The sequence below is a fragment of the Aspergillus melleus genome (assembly GCF_016097325.1).
Source record: "Aspergillus melleus strain CBS 546.65 chromosome Unknown contig1, whole genome shotgun sequence".
Lineage (NCBI taxonomy): Eukaryota > Fungi > Ascomycota > Eurotiomycetes > Eurotiales > Aspergillaceae > Aspergillus > Aspergillus melleus.
In genome coordinates this window covers 145,470-165,330 of record NW_025763370.1, presented here as the reverse complement: position 1 = coordinate 165,330, position 19,861 = coordinate 145,470, and the positions used below count along the sequence as shown (strand labels likewise).

The following is a 19,861-nucleotide window of genomic DNA, read 5'->3' as shown; positions in this document are numbered from 1 at the left end:
GGGGAGGATAGAGGAAGAGATGATACCAGATCAAGGCAATGAATTAATCAAATATAACCCAACTCCTACGCTCTATATGGAATGTTTCTCTAAACCAATCTATCTCTATCAGGTCGTCAAGATCGCATCTACAACCGAGCAGTGCCCTTCAACTTGGCCTCGATCATCTGGCCAATGCGAGGATCCACACGGCTGAACATGGCGATCGTGGCATCGCGGATCTGAGGAGGCACAGCCTCGAGCGTCTCGGACACGTTCGCGACCCACTTGCGTCGCTCGGTCTCGTCGAACACCTTGGTCCAGAGCTCGCGAGGCTGCACAAAGTCCTCGTCGTCGACGGGGATCTCGTTGAGACCCAGCACGCCGCCGGACCGGAGGAACTCGTTGTGGCGCACCTCCTGCACGGTCTGCGAGCGCACACCCGGCGTCAGCGTGCTGCGCACGTAGTTGGGGTCGCCGTTGTAGTTGTTCGTCATGGTCATCTTGCCGTCACGCTCAAAGGGCGCGTACACGGGGCAGACAGGGCGGTTGGAGGGCAGCTGCGTGTAGTTGGCGCCGAGACGGTAGCGCTGCGCGTCGGGGTAGGCGAACATGCGGGCTTGGAGCACTGAACGGGAAGTTAGTTTGGGATTCCGAAGGGACACGACGAGTGTTAGACATACTGGGATCGGGGGTCATGGCGACACCGGGGACCATGTTGGAAGGAGAGAAGGCGGCCTGCTCAATCTCGGCGAAGAAGTTGCCGGGCTGGATGACATGTCAGTTTTTATTATTGGGTATAGGTTTTTAAGAGCTACTCACGTTCTTGTTTAGGGTCATCTGGCCAACCTCGATCAAGGGGAAGTCCTTGTGAGGCCAGATCTTGGTAATATCAAAGACGGCGCGGCCGTAGGTCTCGGCCTGCTCAGGCTCCATGACCTGAACGTACAGCTTCCAAGCGGGGTGCTCACCGCGCGCGATGGCGTCCCAGAGGTCCTGGGTGTGGAATTCGGGGTTGGCGCCGGCCATGCGCGTAGCGTCGTCGGGCTTCATGTTCGTGATGGGCGCGACGGGGCGGAAGTGGAACTTGCAGTAGCGGAATTTGCCGTCGGCGCCGACCAGCTTGAAGGTGTGCACGCCGAAACCGGTCACACGGCGGATCGAGTCGGGGATACCGCGGGAGCCGAAGAGGTGCATGAGAGTGTGGACACTCTCGGGCTGGTTGGCGTGGAAATCCCAGAACTGGAAAATGGTCAGTCTGAGAGCAACGCCGAGGAATTCAACCGGTAGTGCTTACCATGCCCCAGTCGGGACGGTTTGTGGCCGGGTGCTTCTTGTGACTCCGGTTCAGGGAGGGAAAGCGGACGGGGTCACGAACGAAGAAGACGGGCTGCTGACGGTTAGAACTGGTGCAAATTAACCGGGGCAACTGAGACATACAACATGGTTGCCGACAATGTCGTGGTTACCCTCCTCGGTGTAGAACTTGACCGAGAAGCCACGGACGTCGCGGACGGTGTCGGCGCTGCCCTTCTCACCGCCAGTGGTGCTCAGACGGAACAGAACGGGCGTCTTCTTGCCAACGCCATTCATGAATTTGGCGCAGGTAAGGTGGGAGATGTCGTTGGTGACCTCAAACTCACCCCAGGCACCGGCAGCCTTGGCGTGGACGACTCTGCAGGATGTAAGCGCTAAGCACAATCAAGATCGCAAAGATAAGGCGTCGATTGGGTACCTTTCCGGAATCCGTTCCCGGTTAAAATGCGTCAGGGTCTCGATGAGAAGAGTGTCGCCAAGGGTAGTAAGACCGCCACCGCCATAGGTAGGCAGGGTCTGAGCGACCGAAGGGTCAGGAAGGGGTTGGCCTGCATAGCTGGTTAGTCGAAGATGTGACGATCAGAGCAAGATAAGCTCTCAACCTGCCTTCGGCCAAGGTGTAGACAGGCTTGGACATGATGAGATCTGGCACAGCGGATGTCAAAGGATGCAATGACAAACGAGAATGGAGAAAATGCCACCGGCACACTGGGGAGCTCCATTTCATTTATATCAACAATTGAAATCCACCCCTCCCGTCCCAACACGACCGAAACCCACAATCATCCTCGGGCACCCGACCGACGCGGCGGCGCATTGACGAAGAAATTTCTGTTGATAACAGCCCGAGACAATTCCGGTCCCTTCTAGCGTCAAAAGTGGATGAAGCCGGCCAGATTTCCTATCTCATGAGGGGAAATTTGCAATATTTTTAGGGTGTCCCCTCACGCCAGCTTCCCCTCATGAGGGGTGTCCCACGTAAGCTGCAAGCCACGGTTTGTGATTGGCCACTGGTGAGACCTGTGGCTGGACGCGGCCCGTCCGGTCGGCGGCCGACATTTTTCCGAATGTATGCCGGCGGTCGGTGTCAGCCACACTGCAAAAGAAACAAACGCAGCCCTATCGAAGTTGCCCCGTTGCTACCTTGCAAGGGTCTGCTCTCTGCAGTCAGCCCTGTGTATGCCGTCATACTCCTGCAGAGTCACCATTTTCCTCTTCGGATCAGACGGGACCACGGAAGACGGCACAGAGTTGGAGAAATCATTGAGTTCAGTTCAGTTGAGTTGAGTTCAAGTTGTAGAAAAAAAACCTCTCAATATGGTGCTCGTAGAATATATAAAGACGACGGGTAGAGCACGAATTGACTGTGTCTCATCAGCACACATCAACACAATCATCAATCAACTTCAATACAGATCATTGATCTCGTCTTTTTCTTCACGTCTTCTAATATCTTTATTCCTTCATCTTCGTTCCAAGTTTCTCAATCACCAAACATCATCATGTCTGCAGTGACCAACGGATCTCAGTACGACTTCATCGTCGTCGGCGGAGGTACTGCCGGAAACACTATCGCAGGTCGTCTGGCCGAAAACCCCAATGTCCATGTCCTGGTGATCGAGGCCGGTATCGACAACCCTCACGAGGTGGAGGACATCACCACCCCCTCCAAGGCCTTCGGTCTCCGCGGCAGCAAGTATGACTGGGCTTACAAGACCACCATGATCAAGCGCGAGGACTACGAGCGGGTGGAGAAGCCCAACACTCGCGGCAAGGTCCTCGGCGGGAGCTCCTGTGCCAATTACTTCACTTGGATTCCCGGATCCAAGGCCACGTTCGACGACTGGGAGGAGTTTGGCGGTCGCGACTGGACCTGGGACAACTGCGTGGAGTATCTCCGCAAATGTGCAACGTATCACGACGACGAGAAGCTGTACCCCTCGGATCTGTCTAAGATCGGAACCGGTGGGCCTCTGCAAATTTCACATGCGGAGCTTGTCCCCGAAATGCAGCCCTTCCGGGATGCCCTCACCGAGGCCTGGGTGTCAAGTGGGGAGCCACTGACCGAGGATATCTTCTCCGGCGAGATGCACGGTCTCACCCACTGCGTGGATACCATCTACAAGGGCCAGCGACAGGGCAGTTTCCTGTACTTGTTGAACAAGCCCAACGTGACCGTCTTGTCTTCGGCGCAATCGAAGCGTCTCATCATCGACCCGGCGACCCGCGTCTGCTCCGGCGTGGAAGTCATCAACCCGGCCACGGGCGCCGAGATCAGCTTGTATGCCACCCGCGAGGTCATTCTCTCGCAGGGTGTCTTCGAAACGCCCAAGCTTCTGATGCTCAGCGGAGTGGGTCCCGCCGAGGAGCTCTCCAAGCACGGAATCGATGTCGTTCTGGACTCCCCGCACGTTGGTCAGCACCTTCTGGACCACCCTATCGTGCCTTTCGTGCTGCGGATCAAGGACGGCTTCGGTCTAGACGACCACCTGCTCCGTGCGGGTCCCGCCAACGACGCCGCCGTTGCTGCCTATCGGCGCGACAAAACTGGGCCCGTCGGTTCCGGTCTGCTGGAACTGGTTGGCTTCCCCCGTATCGACGAGCGGTTGAACCAGTACCCGGCTTACCAGGAGGCGAAGGCCGCCAACCAGGGCCTGGACCCGTTCGGACCCGGCGGCCAGCCTCACTTCGAGCTGGATTTCGTGGGCATGTTCAGTTCCGCGTTCCAGTGGCATTATCCCGTCCCCAAGCAGGGCAACTACATGACCGTCATCGTGGATCTGCTGCGACCCGTGTCGGAGGGCGGCGAGGTCACTCTGAACAGCTCGAACCCCCTGGTGCAGCCCAACATCAACCTCAACTTCTTCGGCAGCGACTTGGACGTGCTGGCCATGCGGGAGGGCGTTCGCTGGACCTATGATGTATTGACCAAGGGTTCTGGGTTCAAGGACATCGTGGAGCAGGAGTACCCGTGGGAAATGCCGCTGCACTCTGACGAGGCGATGAACAAGGCTGTTTTGGAACGCAGTCAGACCGGATTCCGTAAGTTTTGTTCGATCATTCCTGGTATTATCGCGTTGCTAACTTGTTCTAGATCCCTGCGGAACGGCTCGTCTGTCGAAGAGTGTCCACCAAGGTGTGGTTGATTCGAAGCTTCGAGTGCATGGCATCCGTAACCTGCGCGTCGCCGATGCGTCCGTGATCCCGATCATTCCCGACTGTCGTATCCAGAACTCGGTTTATATGATCGGAGAGAAGGTGAGAGAGAATTTATTCATGAGTGCGAGAACCGGACTAACGGGTATGACAGGGCGCCGACATGATCAAGGCTCAGCACAAGGATCTGTATGAGATGAAGAACATTGCGTATTTCGTGCCCAGTCGATTGTAAGGAGCGGAAGAGGAGAATGGGGCGGCGTTGCAGGAATTGAATTTAGAATTGGGAAATTGGGAAATTGGAGATTTGGGAAGTTGGGAAGGTGGGAAGTTCAGGGAGTTGAAGGAGGAGAGAAGGAAATGCGGGGAAAGTGTATCACCTACGGACATTGAATGCTAGTTAACTATTGCTGGGCCTTGTGTAGCCATAATCCTCGGCGGATAACATGAATCGGGTCTCGTGGCGCAATGGTAGCGCGCTAGCTTCCGGTGCTAGCGGTTGTGCGTTCGAGTCGCACCGGGATCGTTTCTTTTTTGTTCCCGTTTGTGGTAGCCTCGCTAAACGGGATCTCTATACGGATACTAAGCGGCATACTTCATCTTCCTTTCTCTCCCATCCCAGAGCTATCTCCCAAACCAAGAACCAAACGAACAAACAACAATATGACGACCGACATGCCGGCCGCCCAGCGGGTTCTCATCTTGCCCGAGCTTCTCGAAATCATCTTCATGTTCATCCAACTCTGCCACCCCTTCACAAAGGAGATATCGGATACTCAACCCCGCACAGGGAAACAAACGCACTGGGGCCACCACCGCATTCTACGCTGCTGCGCTTTAGTCAACAAGGTATGGTATCGAGAAGCCGGGCCCTACCTATGGAAACAGATCGAGGAAGACGAGGACGACGAGAAATTCTTATTCATCCAGGACTGTTTCTCTACCGTCGCTACTCCGCGGAAGCAATACTATGCTGGGTTTATTGAGCAAGGCACTGTGGACAATTGGTGGAGTGATCCTCATCCGCTGAAAGATTTATCCTTTGATCGTTTGACGTCCCTACGCATCTGGCTTGATCAACACGGTCAACGTATTCCCCGTCTGAAGGCGCCCAGGCTTAAAAGGTTGGAGATAGCACCAAAGGATCCCTCTTTTTCCGACCCTATGAAGCATTGTTTCGAAGGGCTCGTAGACGAGTTGGCGAAGTACATCCCGGTATGTTGTCCCTGCGTTTCTTCTCTGTCGAGCTCACTGATCGTTTGGGTCATTTAACGTAGCGCATTTACCCGCATTTGAGAATAGTGATATTTGCCGTGATAATGCCTACTCCCCATTTAGTGAAAAGGCTCATGAAACGGCTGCCAGAGCTAAAGGTGATTCATTACGTACCTCCCCCGGAAAACAATGACGATCAGGATTGATTGCGCATAAAGTGGCTCCCAGTGGTTTGCTGTTTTTGTTCAGTTTCTTGCTTGCGTTGGAGGGAAAACAACAAAATGTCGTGTGAGGAAGAGCCGAATCGAACATGTCGCATACATCCTAGTTGCACCCATGTGCCGAATCGCTTGAGTAAATCTAATGACTCCAAAGTTCCTGAGCCTGCAAACTGCCTAGATATTAATATGACTTCATGGTAAAGAAAAGTATACGCGTGCCCATAGTCGGTTCGGTGGAAGATCTGTATGCCCGAGACAATCCGCCAAACCTTCGATAAAGGCAAGTTCTGGAGATTGCTATACGAAAAGGAAGATTCCATGAATTTTAGCGGGATACCACATGTAATTGGTAAGCGTCATAATCTCCATCGATTTATGAATTTGATAATTCCGGTGGTCTACCCTGAGCACCTGACATCTCCACAGTTGCGTACAGTGAATACCTCCTTCCTTCCTATATGACCCCGCCGTAGGGCTTCAACTCTCTACGTACACACATCTTTCTCTTCCCTTTCCTCAACCAACATTCTCCTCGCCAGTACTACATCGCCAGTACTACATCATCAACATAATGGCAACCGTTATGACAGCCGCCCAGCGGGCTCTTAACTTGCCAGAACTCCTCGGAATTATCTTCATGTTCCTTCACTACCATCCGGCGGATACGCCCTTGCCCCCCAAACATTGGATATACCCTTGTATCCTCGTGAACAAGGTCTGGTGTCGAGAAGCAGTGCCCTACGTCTGGAAAGTGCCCTACGTCTTGAAAGATACCAATACTGGCCTGTTTTCCATAGAAGAACATCTCGCCACAATACCTCCTGGACGAAGACAGTTCTATGTGAACTTTATTGAGAAAGCCGATTTTAAAAATGCCTATTATGGCAATTGGGATGTCAATGGGCTTGCTGAAATAACATTTTCTCGCTTGAAGTCTCTGACTTTATTTCCTTACCTGGGCTATGATAGGACTTGTCCCCAGATTAAGGCACCCCGTCTCAAGAGTCTGACTCTCTTTCCGGCGGGCTTGCGTTGCGTTCATTGTCGACATAGAGCCTTGAACGCGATGCTAGAGCAAATTCCGGTATGTTATCTTTTAGTCTTCCCATAATTCTACTTTCGTTTTCTTTCTTGTTGCTTTCCGTTTTACCTGCTTACTGACGAATTGGGAAACTGTGTGTAGGATCTTTTCCCGGACTTGGAAGAACTTACGATTTCATTTGACTCTGAAATTTGTTCTGGAATAATGGAAATGCTCAGGGAGCGGCTACCAAAGTTGAAAATGTTGGATGCCTCAGTTGATTGGGAGGAAATGGGCTCAGAAGACGACTCAGAAGACGACTCAGAAGACGACTCAGAAGACGATTCGGAGGAAGACTCGGAGGAAGACTCGGAGGAAGACTCGGAGGAAGACTCGGAGGAAGACTCGGAGGAAGACTCGGAGGAAGACTCGGAAGAAATCTAGGGAGAAAACACGAATGATGGCAGACAGGACTGGTTATCAATAGGCCAGAGATCGTGGTGAAACGCTTTACAGTAGTTTCACATATTCTATTCAGTTCTTCTATTGCGTTGGAGGGCATCTCACAAGATATTCTCGAAAGAAAAGCTGCGGGGAAAAGTACTGCACAGATCTCTGTATCTGCAACCAGTTTCAAGGTTATCCTTAACCGTGTCCCGGCATCAATAACTGCCTAGGCGTTGATATGACTCCTTAGCACCTACAAGCCTAGTAGGTCAAGTAATGAATTGATATTCAATGCAAAAGAGAGGGTTACACGTGCTTAGGGTCCGCGTGGACGTAGTGAATACCTTTATCACCAATGATTTAGCCTTTTGGGAGTCAGTGAGACTTCGAATTTGCACACTGACCCAACCTCCCTTCCTTCTCTTCTCTTCTTTCCATCCTCCAGCTACCTTCCAATCCACAAACGAAGTCAAAGGAGAAAAGCAAAACAATAGCAGCAACCCAGCGTGCTCTTAATCTGCCAGAGCTGCTGGCCATCATCTTCAGGCTCCTTCATCAGAGTCTGTACTCAAGCTGGAATAACCTCCTGTTTTACAGAATCATGCTTGTGAACAAAGTCTGGTATCAAGAAGCGGTTCCCTACTTGTGGGAATACATCACATTTGACGGATGTGTTAGATTTTGTTCTGTTCATCATTATTTCACATTTATCGTTCCATGCCGAAAACAATTCTATGCTAAGTTTATTGAGAAAGCAAAGGTGTACTCTCGCCCTTACGGCGCTGATTTGTTCGATGATGGGTTCTTTGCTCGGTCAATGTCTCTTATTTTACATCTCAATAATATTCACGCCTGTGATATGCCCATGATCCAGGCGCCGCGATTCAAGAAGTTGACGATATGTGTTTGGCCATCGTGGAAAATCCCAGAGCATGTAGAGGCGGTGCTGAATAATGTCCCGGTATGCCTGGCCATATTTAATCTGCCTCAGTAATCATCATAATATCTTTTATCCTTCTGACCTTTGCAAGTCCAGTAGGTCACGCGGAGAAGAAAAGCCTACGCGTGTGCATGGTCGGCTTGGATACAGTGAATATCTCCTTCCTTGCTGCATGACCCCCCGCCGAAGGGCTTCAAGTCTCTCTACCTACACACATCATCTATTGCTACATCCTCTCTTCAAACCAACCACATCATGGCTATCGTCATGACCGCCGCTCAGCGGGTTCTTAACTTGCCAGAACTCCTCGCAATAATCTCTATGTTCCTGAACCTCTACGAGGAAGACTCTTTCAGACTGCAATTTGCTGGGGCTCACATAGAAATACAATTTGGATTTGGGCCCTCAAACATCATATTTACACTTGCATTCTCGTGAATAGAACATGGTACCAAGAAGCAGTGCCCTACCTCTGGGAAAGAGTTGGTTTAGGCACAATGTCTCGGACTCTGGTCATCACAAATTTCGCTCCTGGCAGAAAGAAGTTTTATGCTGAGCTTGTTGAGAGCACAGTTGTGCGCATTCGGTGGTTTGATAATGGGGCCTTATGTGGATTATTCTTTCCTCGTCCAACGTACTAGTATTTGATTGTTCATCTTGAACAGGGTTACAGCGGTGTTTTCCAGCTCCATGCCCCAAAGCTTAAGAAGTTGAAGCTCTGGGATCATGAAAACCTAACTATCTCTTCGGGCTGACAAATCGGTCATACAGGTGATAATGGGGCAGATCCCCGTATGTTATTGTTCCAGTCCATGTCATACCATTTTCTTTCTTAATGTTCCTGTTGGCTTCTGCTAACTGATTGAAACCTGTGAGCAGGATCTTTTCCCGCATCGGGAGGAATTAATATTTATTGACGTGGCAAAACCTACCTTCCGCTATGTGCAAAGACTCAAAGAGCGATTGCCGAAGCTGGGGCTGTGTAAGGGTGTGAATAATTTGAAAGCGGACGAAGAAAGCGACTGGGAAGCAGCCTGGGGAGGATAGACGGAAGGGTTGATATCCATCACGGTTATGTGGAATACTTCCCAATGACTCCTCTTGTTGGTCCTGTGGGAAGCTAACGACATATATTGGGATGAAGGGCTGGACTTAAAATGTTCTTGCATTTTCAGGCCCACATAAAAAGATTCAATGATCGCAACGTTCTGGAAAACTACCTCTACAACAATAAATTTACTTCTCCCCTCTAACATCTGCATGCCATCGATGTCCCTGCCAGTGCAACAACGCCGTCGGAATAAAGCTAACGCCCATGATCAACGCCGTGATGACTCCCGAGCTGTTCGCGATGCCTACACTCTCAAACATATCTGGGAACCTGTTTTATTCCTGTTAGCCACCAACCGAAGTACAAACAATCACACGGGCAGCTGAAGATGATGTACTTACCAGAAAGGCCCAATGAATCCCCATGTCGAGCGCACAAAGTTGATAAACACGCCCACGCTGCCCGCGTCCTGCGGATACGTATCCACCGCATACGTCGTCAAAACAGTCGTCACGACCTGGTTCCCAAAAGCCGCGATTCCAGTGCCCACGACGGGCGTGACGGTCCATTTCCCCTGCGTCGCCTGCTCTGTACAGACCAGAAAGACCACCATCCCTGCGATACTCACCAGGAAGCCGACGTAGCTGAGCCAGAGCCGGTATTCCGGCGCTGGCTTCTGTCCGATCCGTCGTGCCCGGGTGTTCATCCAGACGTCGGACATGATGCCGCCGAGTTGTTCGCCGAGGAGCGAGCCGATGATCAGACCGAGGAATTGCAGACCGAGTTGTTGAGCGTTGAGCTCAAATTTGCTCTGTAGCAGTTGGGGCACTTCGACGGAGTTGAGCACTGAGGCGAATACAAAGACCATGGCGTAGGCGACGGCGGCCAGGAGAACGGGGATGTTGGTGAAGAGGCTGAGCGGGTGGAGGAATTCGGAGAAGTTGAATGGGGTCGGGTCGATTCGTCGGACGGCCAGGTATTGGTGTTTGAAGGAGGAAGTGGTTTGCATGTCCGAGCCGAGGTAGCGGGTTTCAGGACCGAAGAAGATGTAAAGAATGAATTCGCACGCGTTGGTCTGGTCGAGTTAGATTGTTATCCTGTCAGCGCGAAGGGTGCCTTACGATGGCCAGAACCCAGTAGATCCACCGGTATCCCACGCGCTGCGCAACGAAGCCGAAGATAAATGGACCGACGGGAACTCCCAATGTGACCATGACGGTCCAAATACCCATGTATCGCGCTCGCTCGCGTTTGAAGAAAGTCTCTGTCACCACGGCACTGCCGAGGGCCATGGCCGGCGAGATGAAGAACGCTACGAGGGCGCGACATGCAGCCATGGAGGCATAGTCGGGACTATTGGCGCAGCCAATGTTACAGACGCAGCTCAATACCAGAGAGATCAGAAAGATCGGTCGTCGTCCGAATCGATGGGAAAGCGGCTTCCAGAATAACGGGGCGCCGCCGAGAATGGCGATCTGAAGGGAGGTCAGGTAGCTGACTCGCTGCAGCGTCACGCCGAGATCCAGCGAGATGTCTTCGTAGGCACAGATAATGGCGGCCGCGGTGAAAGTGCCCATGCAGGCGTGGAAGGCGACTAGGCTGAGATTCGCTGCTTTCTACATGCTGTCAACGCCGACATTCCAGCCTCGGGATAAGTCCACATACCTTCCAGAGCGGCCAGTTGTACGGATCGGCCGGATCTCTGCTCGGCAAAGGGTCGAGGTCCAACGTGCCATGTCGTTTCAGCAGATAGGCTCGATGAGAATTGGATAGAAGGCTGGTCGGATCCAGAGTTCCGAGCGCGGCTTCGGCCTTCTCGAAGTATTGGGAGTCCGACTTGGACACCGACATCGTATGTTCGTGGGACGCCATCATGCAAGAGGTCTCGAGAGATCAGACCACGACAGCATGGGTCCGTCGAGGGAGCGAGAGCTATCGTGATAAAAGAGATGGGCGTCAGACCCGGGGGCGGGTCCGGACCGTGTCGAGGACCCATTCTCACCCATTCTCACGCAGCGATTTCAATGAATCATTGAGGAAAAGGCCGGGGAAAACGCGGGGTCCCGTGTCAATTCCCCCATTCAGCAACGCTAATTGTGGTGGATTCCTGGCGGGCCACTGAGAGTCTCACGATGTGCGGTGGAGTCGACGTCCCGGCGGTACTTGACGGGGGCGACTCGTTGCCGGTCGTGCATCTTTTCGTCTCCTGCTGGCGTCTCGGGTGTCAATGTACCGGATTTCGAAGGATTCCACCGAGGATGAGGAGTGCGAGGCTGATCAACTGCCGATGAATCGTTCCGAGCGTCTGATAGATGGACAATTCCCTGTCGCGTTGCTTGGTGTGCTTATGCTTCGTTGGTGCCTTGGGGCCAAGGCGGATGGCGTCTTTTTGTCCCTTGGCTGCACTGAAGATGCGTGCATTTGTAAGGAGTTACAAGCCATGAACCTCTGAGTCCTTCAGATGAGACAGCTCACCATGGCTGGATGACGGGGTCGATCTACTCCTCTCTTTCTTTTTGCCATCGGTGGATGATTTTTGGCAGCGTCCCGAACCAACATAGGGTGAAATCTCTCATAAAGCTGTCTGGCCACCGGGTCGATTATTATCTGCCCGGTCGCAGATATGCCCTCTAATCAGCTACAGATGATTGCGTTACCTGATCGACCCCTCACCGTCGGAATGATAAGCTGATCAAATGCATCTCGCCTGTTCAGGATCCTTGCATCGGCTAAGCGCATACCCGTTGCGAGTAAACTCTCACGATGAAACGCCCAGAATATTACTTCTATACGTCCAGCCTTGTCACCTCAAACTACGGAGTACGAAGTATGAGATCAACGACCTGGTTCAGCAATTACCATCGCGCGGCGCGAGAATGGCTGGTTTCGACGCAGCAAGGGGCTCAGGTACCGCGTTCCAAATCACTACGCGTCGCAGCCTGATGAGGACTCTATTTCCAGTGGCGGACCAAGTGTCTGGCTATTTCGGTGGCAGGAATGCAGGACAATACTGAACCAAGGGATGCGTCTATCTCCCATGCGGCGCAAACAACGGCTGTTCATTCTATCAAGGGATGGCCCTTTAAAGACTGCCAACGATTCCACTTTTGTCTGGATTAAAGCCACGTCGCACATATCGATTCAAACTCAAGATGTACGCTCTCAAGCAAATCTCGCTCCTCACATTGGCGCTGTTCTCGGTGGCCAGTGTCGCGAAGACCACAACTGTACGCATGACCCCTTGATATCGGTTATACTGCGCTGAGAATTAATGGGACGTTAGATTGGCCTCGAGACGGCAGAGGGGAGCAAGCCAATCCAGGTACCATTCGATGAGTGTCATTTGATCGACGAAGAGTGAGTAGCTATGCTATGTTCTGGGTGGTTTTAAGCGGAGACTGACATGGAAACCAGGGAGGTCCACACCGTTGCTACGACCACCTTCTGTCGCTTTTTCGTGTAAGAGTATCCAGGCCCTTATGGAAGAAACTAAGCTCACTGTTTGTCTCCTGTAGTGGCACGGTATGCAACGGTCGTCAAACGCTCCTAGGACCGGGAGATCACTCGTCGGCGGACCCGGTGCCTATTGGGAGTGTCTTCTGCCAGAGTTAAAATCGGATCCACGGACGCATCATACATCATGTATACTACAGGTCTCTGGACGCGCTGTCACAGGCGGCTGGGGTCGAGCCATTCAATACATAATACAATAATATAACATCTACAGCCAGTCAGACTTCCTCGCCGCGGCAGCCACACATTATCTACACGATAATCAACAGCGTCATGGACTATCGGTCGCCTTCCTTAAGACCAAAAGGCCCTGTCCTAGAATGCGCTGAGTCAAGTTCAGCTTCATGTGTAAATAATGCTACTTATGTCTCTTTGAATGATGAGTAGCTGGTAAAGGTCTAGAGAACAAATTACTGATTAACATTGATCGTCCCCCTTCCGTTACCCGACCTGATGAACATAAACTAAATACCCCTCCGGCAAATCCCCCCAACACATTTATTCCCATAACAGCATCCTTCATCGTTCTCGCACAAACCATAGTCTTCGGCGCAGTTAGGCCACTTTGGATCGGTCGGTCGACATTTATTCGCCGCGCAGTAAGATGAGCAGCAGAGAGGTCCGGAGCCGGACGTGCAGCCCGCTGGAAAGTTCGTTAGCATACTTCCCGGGTAGACTTTTCGACTATGTTGGCTCACAGTAGACGCCCACGCAAGTGGGCGTTGGCATGCAGGTTTCTGTGGTCGTGGTGCGAGTCACCGTCGTGCAGGTCTCTGTCAAGGGGCAGCCATCATAGTCGCCGCATTTACTGACTGCGGTGGCGGCAAGAACAAGAGGTATGAGGAGCTTGGTCAGATACATTATATCTTCGTTGCAAATTCAGATTGTCCCTGGCGTGAGTCGAAAAAAATGTGATATCAGAAAAAGTTGCTCGACGACAGACAACCATTGAAGGTATATATCCGCGAAGCAAGTGGACACGGTACTCAAATGTCTTAGGTATTTCCGGTTGATTGGAACAGAATACGAGCGGCCACCATTGTGACATGCTGCTGCTGGCTCGTACAATACCTGTTGAGCATCGTAGTCCACCTCCATGTCTCAGTTTCCCAGTATCTTTTGGCTTGGTCGAAGATACGATTGGCGTTGTGGAATGCCGGACAGGTCCGTGGTGGCTGCCTTGCCACTGCAATACGAGGTAGAGATGGATGTAATAGTGAATGCGATGATCTTCTGATCGAGATACAATAGAGGCCTTCGTATCATTATGTCCAAGACACCATTGTGTGGGAATTTGGATGGTAGACTGCCGCTAAAAGCGATTTTACATGGTAGAACTACCTGTGGCTTGGTCGGTACAATGTCCCCTTTTCTTTCCTCGCTCATCTTTCTGTCTATGTGCGAGGATACTCAAGTCCTAAAAAGTCAAACGCTAATCGTCAAGCTACTTCCGGGTGAAAGGTCAGATCATCATATTGGAGGGATTTTAGATCTCAATGGAAGCTGCCATATTTGCGGAGTCTCCGGACATTTCTCCCTTCCCATTCACCCATCTCCTGTAGTATCTGGAAATACGCCTTCAAAGGTGATGGTAGTGAAAATGGCGTCGGTGAAACTCCACAAGTCTCCAATCGTTCGAGGGGATTTCTTCAATCTTACGTTGACGTCAATATGTTGAGATCACAGGTAGAGACCTTCCTAGAAAGTAAGTGACTAACTAGTAACTGCCAACTAGACGAGGCTAGCGATGCTTAATCTTAAGGACCGAACGGTGGTTCAGGATCGGTCGATGGAAAGCCGGAGGTTATGTCGGTCCCACGCAAAGGGCAGCATAAGCCTTTCACAGATTGGCAATCGGCGGCCGTTGTCCTGCAAGCAGTAACTGCCGACTTTCGGTTTTCTAGATCGGAAGGAATTGAGGCTTTTTCCAATCTGTATTTCGTAACAAAATCACCGATTAGGTAAATGGTTGAAGCTTCAAACCGAGGAATGCAACGTTAGGGCTCGTCAGGCACGAGATCGGCGATGACGTCGCGACCAAACTTGTTCCTCATGAGCTTGAATGGCTTCTCCTGGCGAGAACTCAGAGAAAGCGCGCACCTTCGATAGGCCGCCAAATTCCGACCGGTGGAGCAACCCCGACAGACCGTCGAACTCTTCTCCTCGTCAGGTCCACCGCGTGGGGGTGGAGCACTTTCCGGCTATACCAATCACCATGGGAACTATCGAATCCCTTATCCATTTCCCCCCAGAAGGCGGAAGGCTTCCAAGGGAAAGAGAGATCCAACGCGCCCGTTTGGAGCAATCAGGACGCCGGCCTCATGCATGTGAATGACAGGCACTATATGAAGCCAAGACTGCCAAGGAGACGTCGACAAGTGAGAGGACGGTATTGCTGCACGCGTTGGTCTCCATCGTGAGGCCATAACAATTCCTTATCCCGGGATTCCAGAATTATAAAGCCAACCCTCGCCCGTGTTCAGTATATTTTTCTCTTCTTTTCTGTGCGCACTATTCCTCCCTCTTTTCTCCTCCTCATCCTTCTACCATTGACCTAGTCCTTCCTCCTTTTCCTCTCTTCGCAATGCACCTTTCCCTCCTCTTCACGGCTGGTGTCGCCGTGGCCGCGCCGTCCTTCAACCGTCGTCGCGCCACCGCTCACAATGAAACGATCACCAACATCCAGGTCGGGCCTCGTCCCTTTTACCTGGTGGACGACATGGACGCGAGTCCCCTGAAGGAGGAGTTGCAAGGCTGCTCGGAGAAGCCCATCCGACACGCACCCAGCTTCACCATCTCGCACCGCGGCGGGCCCCTGCAGATCCCCGAGCACAGCCGCCAGGGTATGTTGGCCGGCGCCCGCATGGGGGCCGGCATCGTCGAGTGCGACGTCGCCTTCACCAAGGACCGCCAGCTCGTCTGTCGCCACTCGCAGTGCGATCTGCACACCACCACCAACATCCTCACCATCCCCGAGCTGGCCGCCAAGTGCTCTACCCCGTTCGAGCCGGCCACCGACGACCAGCCCGCCCAGGCCCGCTGCTGCACCTCCGACATCACGCTGGCCGAGTTCAAGTCGCTCTGCGCGAAGATGGACTCCAGCAACGCCTCTGCCACCACGCCGGAGGACTACCAGTACGGCGGACCTGCCTGGCGCACCGAGCTGTACGACCAGTGCGCTACCCCTGTTGAGCACAACGAGTACATCGACCTGATCGACTCCCTGGGTCTGCAGTTCTCGCCTGAGCTGAAGGAGCCTCAGGTCGAGATGCCCTTCCAGGGCAACTACACCCAATCCATGTACGCCCAGCAACTGATCGACGACTACAAGCGCAAGGGCATCCACCCGTCGCGCGTGTGGCCGCAGTCCTTCGTCGAGGACGACATCTTCTACTGGATCAAACATGAGCCCGCGTTCGGTCGCCAGAGCATCTACCTGGACGAGCGCATCGACACCGAGGAAGGATACGCCAAGGCCGTGGCTAGTCTGCCGGAGTTGGCCAAGAAGGGCGTCAAGATCATGGCGCCGCCTATCTTCGCGCTGCTGAACGCCACCGACGACGGCGAGCTGGTGCCCTCGAAGTATGCGGAGGCTGCGCGCGACGCCGGTCTCGATCTCATCACCTGGTCGTTGGAGCGGTCGGGTCCGTTGAAGGCGGCGGCGGCCGATAAGGAGTATTACGTGCAGTCGATTGCGGACGCGATCAGCAAGGACGGCGATATGTATCGCATCGTGGATGCGTTGGCGCGCAAGGTCGGCGTTAGGGGTATCTTCTCGGATTGGCCGGCCACGGTGACTTACTATGCTAACTGCGTGGGATTGGCCTAGACGGAGGGTATCTGTAGTATGTAAATATCCTGGTATGCCGTGCTGTATAATTATAGTGTATAGATGAGAGATCGAGAGGTTGAGACAAAAGGATGTATGAATAATCCTAGATTCGTTAATGATATGAATGTACGACTGCGTGTCCTGTGACCAGTATTTATGAGCCAATCCTCTATCTCTGAATATCCCTGACTAGACTCCGTACAGGTCAGATCTTCACTCTAAGCTCTGCATCCGGAAAAGCCGACTGCCCATGGGGAATCCCCGCAAAGTCGGGGCGATGATGGCCCGAACGATCCACCGCGAGCTGCCTTCAGCCTACGGAATGGCATCCAACATGCCGTTGCTTGTCACCGACATCCACAACCGTCAAGATCGGCGTGTGGAGTACTGTATCTCGGGGTAAATCTCTCACGATGCCCGGGGAAGCAAACCCCAGAGCCGAATATTAGATCGGTCCGTTCCCTTCGCCGCACCTGGGGTAATTTTCTGCCATTGTTTGTCTGTGAGCAATTACATTCAGACAGATAGACAGATTGGTAGTCAAAATGCCGCTCTGGAAACATGACTTTCGAGGCCGGTCCTTGATCATCGCCATCACCCTGGCCTCCTGCCAGGCCTTCCTGTTGCTGGGTTTCGACCAGGGAGTGATGGCCGGCATCATCGGCGCCGATAATCGGTTCGGTCGTGACTTCAATAATCCCGACGCCGACATGCAGGGGAATATCACCGCCCTGTACGATATCGGCTGCGTGCTCGGCTCCATCGTGGCGTATTTCGTGGCCGAACGGTTGGGTCGTCGCACCATGTTGATTGCCGGTGGTTCGATCATGATCATTGGCACCGCTATTCTGGCGTCGTCTTTCACCGTCGCTCAGTTAATTGTCGGGAGAATCGTCACCGGCATCGGCAACGGCATGAACTCGTCCACCGCGCCCGTCTATCAGTCTGAGCTGTCGCCGGCTTCGTATCGCGGTGCGTTGCTCACGCTGCAGGGAACTGTGACTATTCTCGGCGTGGTGATCGCCTACTGGTAAGTCCTCGGGGACAAACGATGAAGAACATCTGGAAAGATGTAGAGGAGACCTACTAACACCCTCCTTTCGCAGGATGGACTACGGCACCAGTTACACCGAATCCTCACTGCAATGGCGCTTCCCGCTCGCCTTCCAAGCCGTCTTCGCCGTCTGCCTCGTCCTCCAAGTCATCGGACTGCCCGAAACGCCTCGCTGGCTGGCCTCGCGCGACCGATTCGAAGAAGCCCGCGAGGTCATCGCCGCCATCGAAGATAAGCCCGTCCATGATCCCTCCGTCAGCGCCACCGTCGTCGACATCCGCGTCAACCTGGAGGAAGAACACAAGGGCGGCCCCTTCAGCATCAAGGAGCTGTTCACCTGGGGCGAGAGCCAGAATCTGCGTCGCCTGCTCATTGTCATCTCTATCGAGCTGGGTCAGCAGTTTAGCGGGTCCAATATGATCAATTATTACGGGCCGGTTATGTTTCAGGAGACGATGGGCATGGATCGTAATCTGGCGATGATTCTCGGCGGTTGCATTCAGTGCACGTATCTCGTGGGCTCGGCCATTCCGGTCTTTCTTATGGATCGCTTCGGTCGTCGCACGTTGCTGCTGATCAGTACCGTCGGACTGTGTTTCTGCTTCGTCATGGTCTCCATCCTGCTGTCGCTGGGCCAGACGAATGCCGCGTACGGTGCGACTGCCTTCATCTTCGTCTTTCAGCTGTTTTACGGCTCCGGATGGCTCTGCGTGCCGTGGTATTATCCCAGCGAGATCTGCTCGAACCGTATCCGCAGTCGGATGCAGGCGATCGCGTCCGGCTGGAACTGGATGGCTGTGTTTGCGGTGGTGAAGATCACTCCGATTGCTTTTGGTGAGTTCATCTCCCTTTCCCTAGGCTTCTCATGGACGAGGGCAAATGCTAACAAACACAGCCAACATCGGGTGGAAAACCTTTGTCATCTTCGCCGTGCTCAACGCCGCCTTCTTCCCCATGGTGTACTTCTTCTATCCCGAGACTAAGGGTCTGGAACTCGAGGATCTCCCGCTGCTGTTTGCCAAGGGCGGATTCACCGGAGGCGTGTTCTCGTCCAAGGGTGGCCGCACGGTGCTGCCGGGTCAGCATGCGCAGGAGCGGAATGTGGATAAGAAGGTCGAGGAGGAGCAGGTGCAACAGGTGGAAAACGTGGAATAGAGGATCTACGATTGATGAATTATGTTTTGTTATTCGGTTTTTATAGTATAGAGCGAATGTCATTATTGGGCATGTATTGCCGTACATGGAAGAGCACCATATAGTACACCTATTCCAAGCAGTCTCGTGAAAATGTCATGTCATCACGTCATTCTACCAATACCTGGCACATATCAGGTCATGTCGTATCACTACTCCGTGCTTTCTCATAGCATGAACTTGAAGGGCTCAAAGCTCGTCGATCTTAGGCTCCTCGCGATCAGGCCAGAGGATCCTCTCAATGTCGTCTCGTCGTTCGAGAGGCTTGAACTCGACTTCTCCACGGTCGGCTTTGACCTATTCCCTGCTCAGCCCGTCCTTTGACCTTCCACGCCACTAGCAAGGATACTGGAAACATACCGAAGCCTCGCTCAAGGTCGAATGAAGCTCGTCCCACGACGGGGGCGGTCCGCCACCCTTCTTCTTGATGATCAGGGTCGGTGACTCGAAGTCGTCCGGGAAAGTGGCCGCCACGTAGACTGTCTGGTTAGTGCGCTTGGTCCTGGCATGGGAGGCTACGTACAGTCCTCGCCTTTGGTGCTGATCGGTTCGGGGTGGTAGGGGCGCAGACGGGGATACAGGGTGGTGACAGGACGCAGGGAGCGGCGGAGAGTAGTGGAGAGGGGTTTGGATAGGGATGGGAGCATGGACATTGTGGAGTTTCGTTTGGTTTATGAAGATACTTATTCAGAGAGAATGGTGACAGGAGGGAGATTGTAGGACTGCGAAGTAAACGATGGAAGGCGAAGATATGAGGCGGTCATTATGACGTCGGTCGCCTTCGTTGTTTTGTTCTGTTTGTTCATTGTTAGGATCCATGGTTCTCAGGCATCAGCTGAAGTCAATTGCTCTCCAGAAGAAATGAATTGTTCTTTTGTTGTTCATGTTGAACTTCCATTGTTCTCTACTCGCGTTGGACTG

At 52.9% G+C, this 19,861-nt stretch overlaps 9 protein-coding genes and 1 non-coding gene across 11 annotated transcripts; 7 read left to right on the top strand and 3 right to left on the bottom strand.

Moving 5' to 3' along the window:
• Positions 1–128: 128 nt before the first annotated feature.
• On the bottom strand, positions 129–1,933 carry CAT1_1 (catalase; the record flags this gene model as incomplete). Its single annotated transcript, XM_046081701.1, has 7 exons — positions 129–607; positions 663–747; positions 802–1,221; positions 1,277–1,369; positions 1,420–1,654; positions 1,715–1,844; positions 1,903–1,933. 7 exons carry the CDS (start codon positions 1,931–1,933, stop codon positions 129–131), a joined length of 1,473 nt encoding a protein of 490 aa, XP_045937657.1.
• An 865-nt stretch (positions 1,934–2,798) lies between these two features.
• On the top strand, positions 2,799–4,687 carry LDX57_000056 (GMC family oxidoreductase; the record flags this gene model as incomplete). The annotated part of the gene is made up of 3 exons (XM_046081700.1): positions 2,799–4,338; positions 4,391–4,554; positions 4,607–4,687. 3 exons carry the CDS (start codon positions 2,799–2,801, stop codon positions 4,685–4,687), a joined length of 1,785 nt encoding a protein of 594 aa, XP_045937656.1.
• Positions 4,688–4,906: 219 nt separating this feature from the next.
• LDX57_000055 lies at positions 4,907–4,978 on the top strand. The gene has a single exon. It is a non-coding gene; the product is annotated as a tRNA-Arg (tRNA).
• Positions 4,979–5,127: 149 nt separating this feature from the next.
• Positions 5,128–5,873, top strand: LDX57_000054 (uncharacterized protein; the record flags this gene model as incomplete). Its single annotated transcript, XM_046081699.1, has 2 exons — positions 5,128–5,667; positions 5,730–5,873. 2 exons carry the CDS (start codon positions 5,128–5,130, stop codon positions 5,871–5,873), a joined length of 684 nt encoding a protein of 227 aa, XP_045937655.1.
• Positions 5,874–6,459: 586 nt separating this feature from the next.
• LDX57_000053 (uncharacterized protein) lies at positions 6,460–7,353 on the top strand (the record flags this gene model as incomplete). Its single annotated transcript, XM_046081698.1, has 2 exons — positions 6,460–6,972; positions 7,072–7,353. The coding sequence occupies 2 exons, from the start codon at positions 6,460–6,462 to the stop codon at positions 7,351–7,353; spliced, it is 795 nt and encodes a 264-aa protein (XP_045937654.1).
• Positions 7,354–9,532: 2,179 nt separating this feature from the next.
• LDX57_000052 (putative MFS multidrug transporter) lies at positions 9,533–11,198 on the bottom strand (the record flags this gene model as incomplete). The annotated part of the gene is made up of 4 exons (XM_046081697.1): positions 9,533–9,677; positions 9,749–10,422; positions 10,469–10,963; positions 11,013–11,198. The coding sequence occupies 4 exons, from the start codon at positions 11,196–11,198 to the stop codon at positions 9,533–9,535; spliced, it is 1,500 nt and encodes a 499-aa protein (XP_045937653.1).
• Positions 11,199–12,499: 1,301 nt separating this feature from the next.
• Positions 12,500–12,959, top strand: LDX57_000051 (uncharacterized protein; the record flags this gene model as incomplete). The annotated part of the gene is made up of 4 exons (XM_046081696.1): positions 12,500–12,574; positions 12,631–12,704; positions 12,762–12,806; positions 12,863–12,959. 4 exons carry the CDS (start codon positions 12,500–12,502, stop codon positions 12,957–12,959), a joined length of 291 nt encoding a protein of 96 aa, XP_045937652.1.
• Positions 12,960–15,444: 2,485 nt separating this feature from the next.
• LDX57_000050 (glycerophosphodiester phosphodiesterase family protein) lies at positions 15,445–16,689 on the top strand (the record flags this gene model as incomplete). Its single annotated transcript, XM_046081695.1, has 1 exon — positions 15,445–16,689. The coding sequence occupies one exon, from the start codon at positions 15,445–15,447 to the stop codon at positions 16,687–16,689; it is 1,245 nt and encodes a 414-aa protein (XP_045937651.1).
• A 132-nt stretch (positions 16,690–16,821) lies between these two features.
• LDX57_000049 lies at positions 16,822–19,000 on the top strand. Of its 2 annotated transcripts, XM_046081693.1 has the most exons (3): positions 16,822–17,722; positions 17,799–18,580; positions 18,642–19,000. In XM_046081693.1, the coding sequence occupies exons 1-3, from the start codon at positions 17,238–17,240 to the stop codon at positions 18,899–18,901; spliced, it is 1,527 nt and encodes a 508-aa protein (XP_045937649.1). In that variant the 5' UTR covers positions 16,822–17,237; the 3' UTR covers positions 18,902–19,000. The 2 variants fall into 2 exon arrangements, with proteins under 2 accessions (XP_045937649.1, XP_045937650.1); XM_046081694.1 differs by having other exon boundaries at positions 17,427–18,580.
• A 129-nt stretch (positions 19,001–19,129) lies between these two features.
• LDX57_000048 (uncharacterized protein) lies at positions 19,130–19,593 on the bottom strand (the record flags this gene model as incomplete). The annotated part of the gene is made up of 3 exons (XM_046081692.1): positions 19,130–19,237; positions 19,301–19,419; positions 19,464–19,593. 3 exons carry the CDS (start codon positions 19,591–19,593, stop codon positions 19,130–19,132), a joined length of 357 nt encoding a protein of 118 aa, XP_045937648.1.
• Between the last annotated feature and the right edge of the window lie 268 nt (positions 19,594–19,861).

Bases quoted from the DNA above. Each gene is read 5' to 3' on its own strand.
- LDX57_000049 (XM_046081693.1), top strand. From the start codon at position 17,238: ATGCCGCTCTGGAAACATGACTTTCGAGGCCGGTCCTTGATCATCGCC. The intron at 17,723-17,798 runs GTAAGTCCTCGG...CTCCTTTCGCAG, and splicing joins GGCGTGGTGATCGCCTACTG to GATGGACTACGGCACCAGTT. The intron at 18,581-18,641 runs GTGAGTTCATCT...TAACAAACACAG, and splicing joins GATCACTCCGATTGCTTTTG to CCAACATCGGGTGGAAAACC.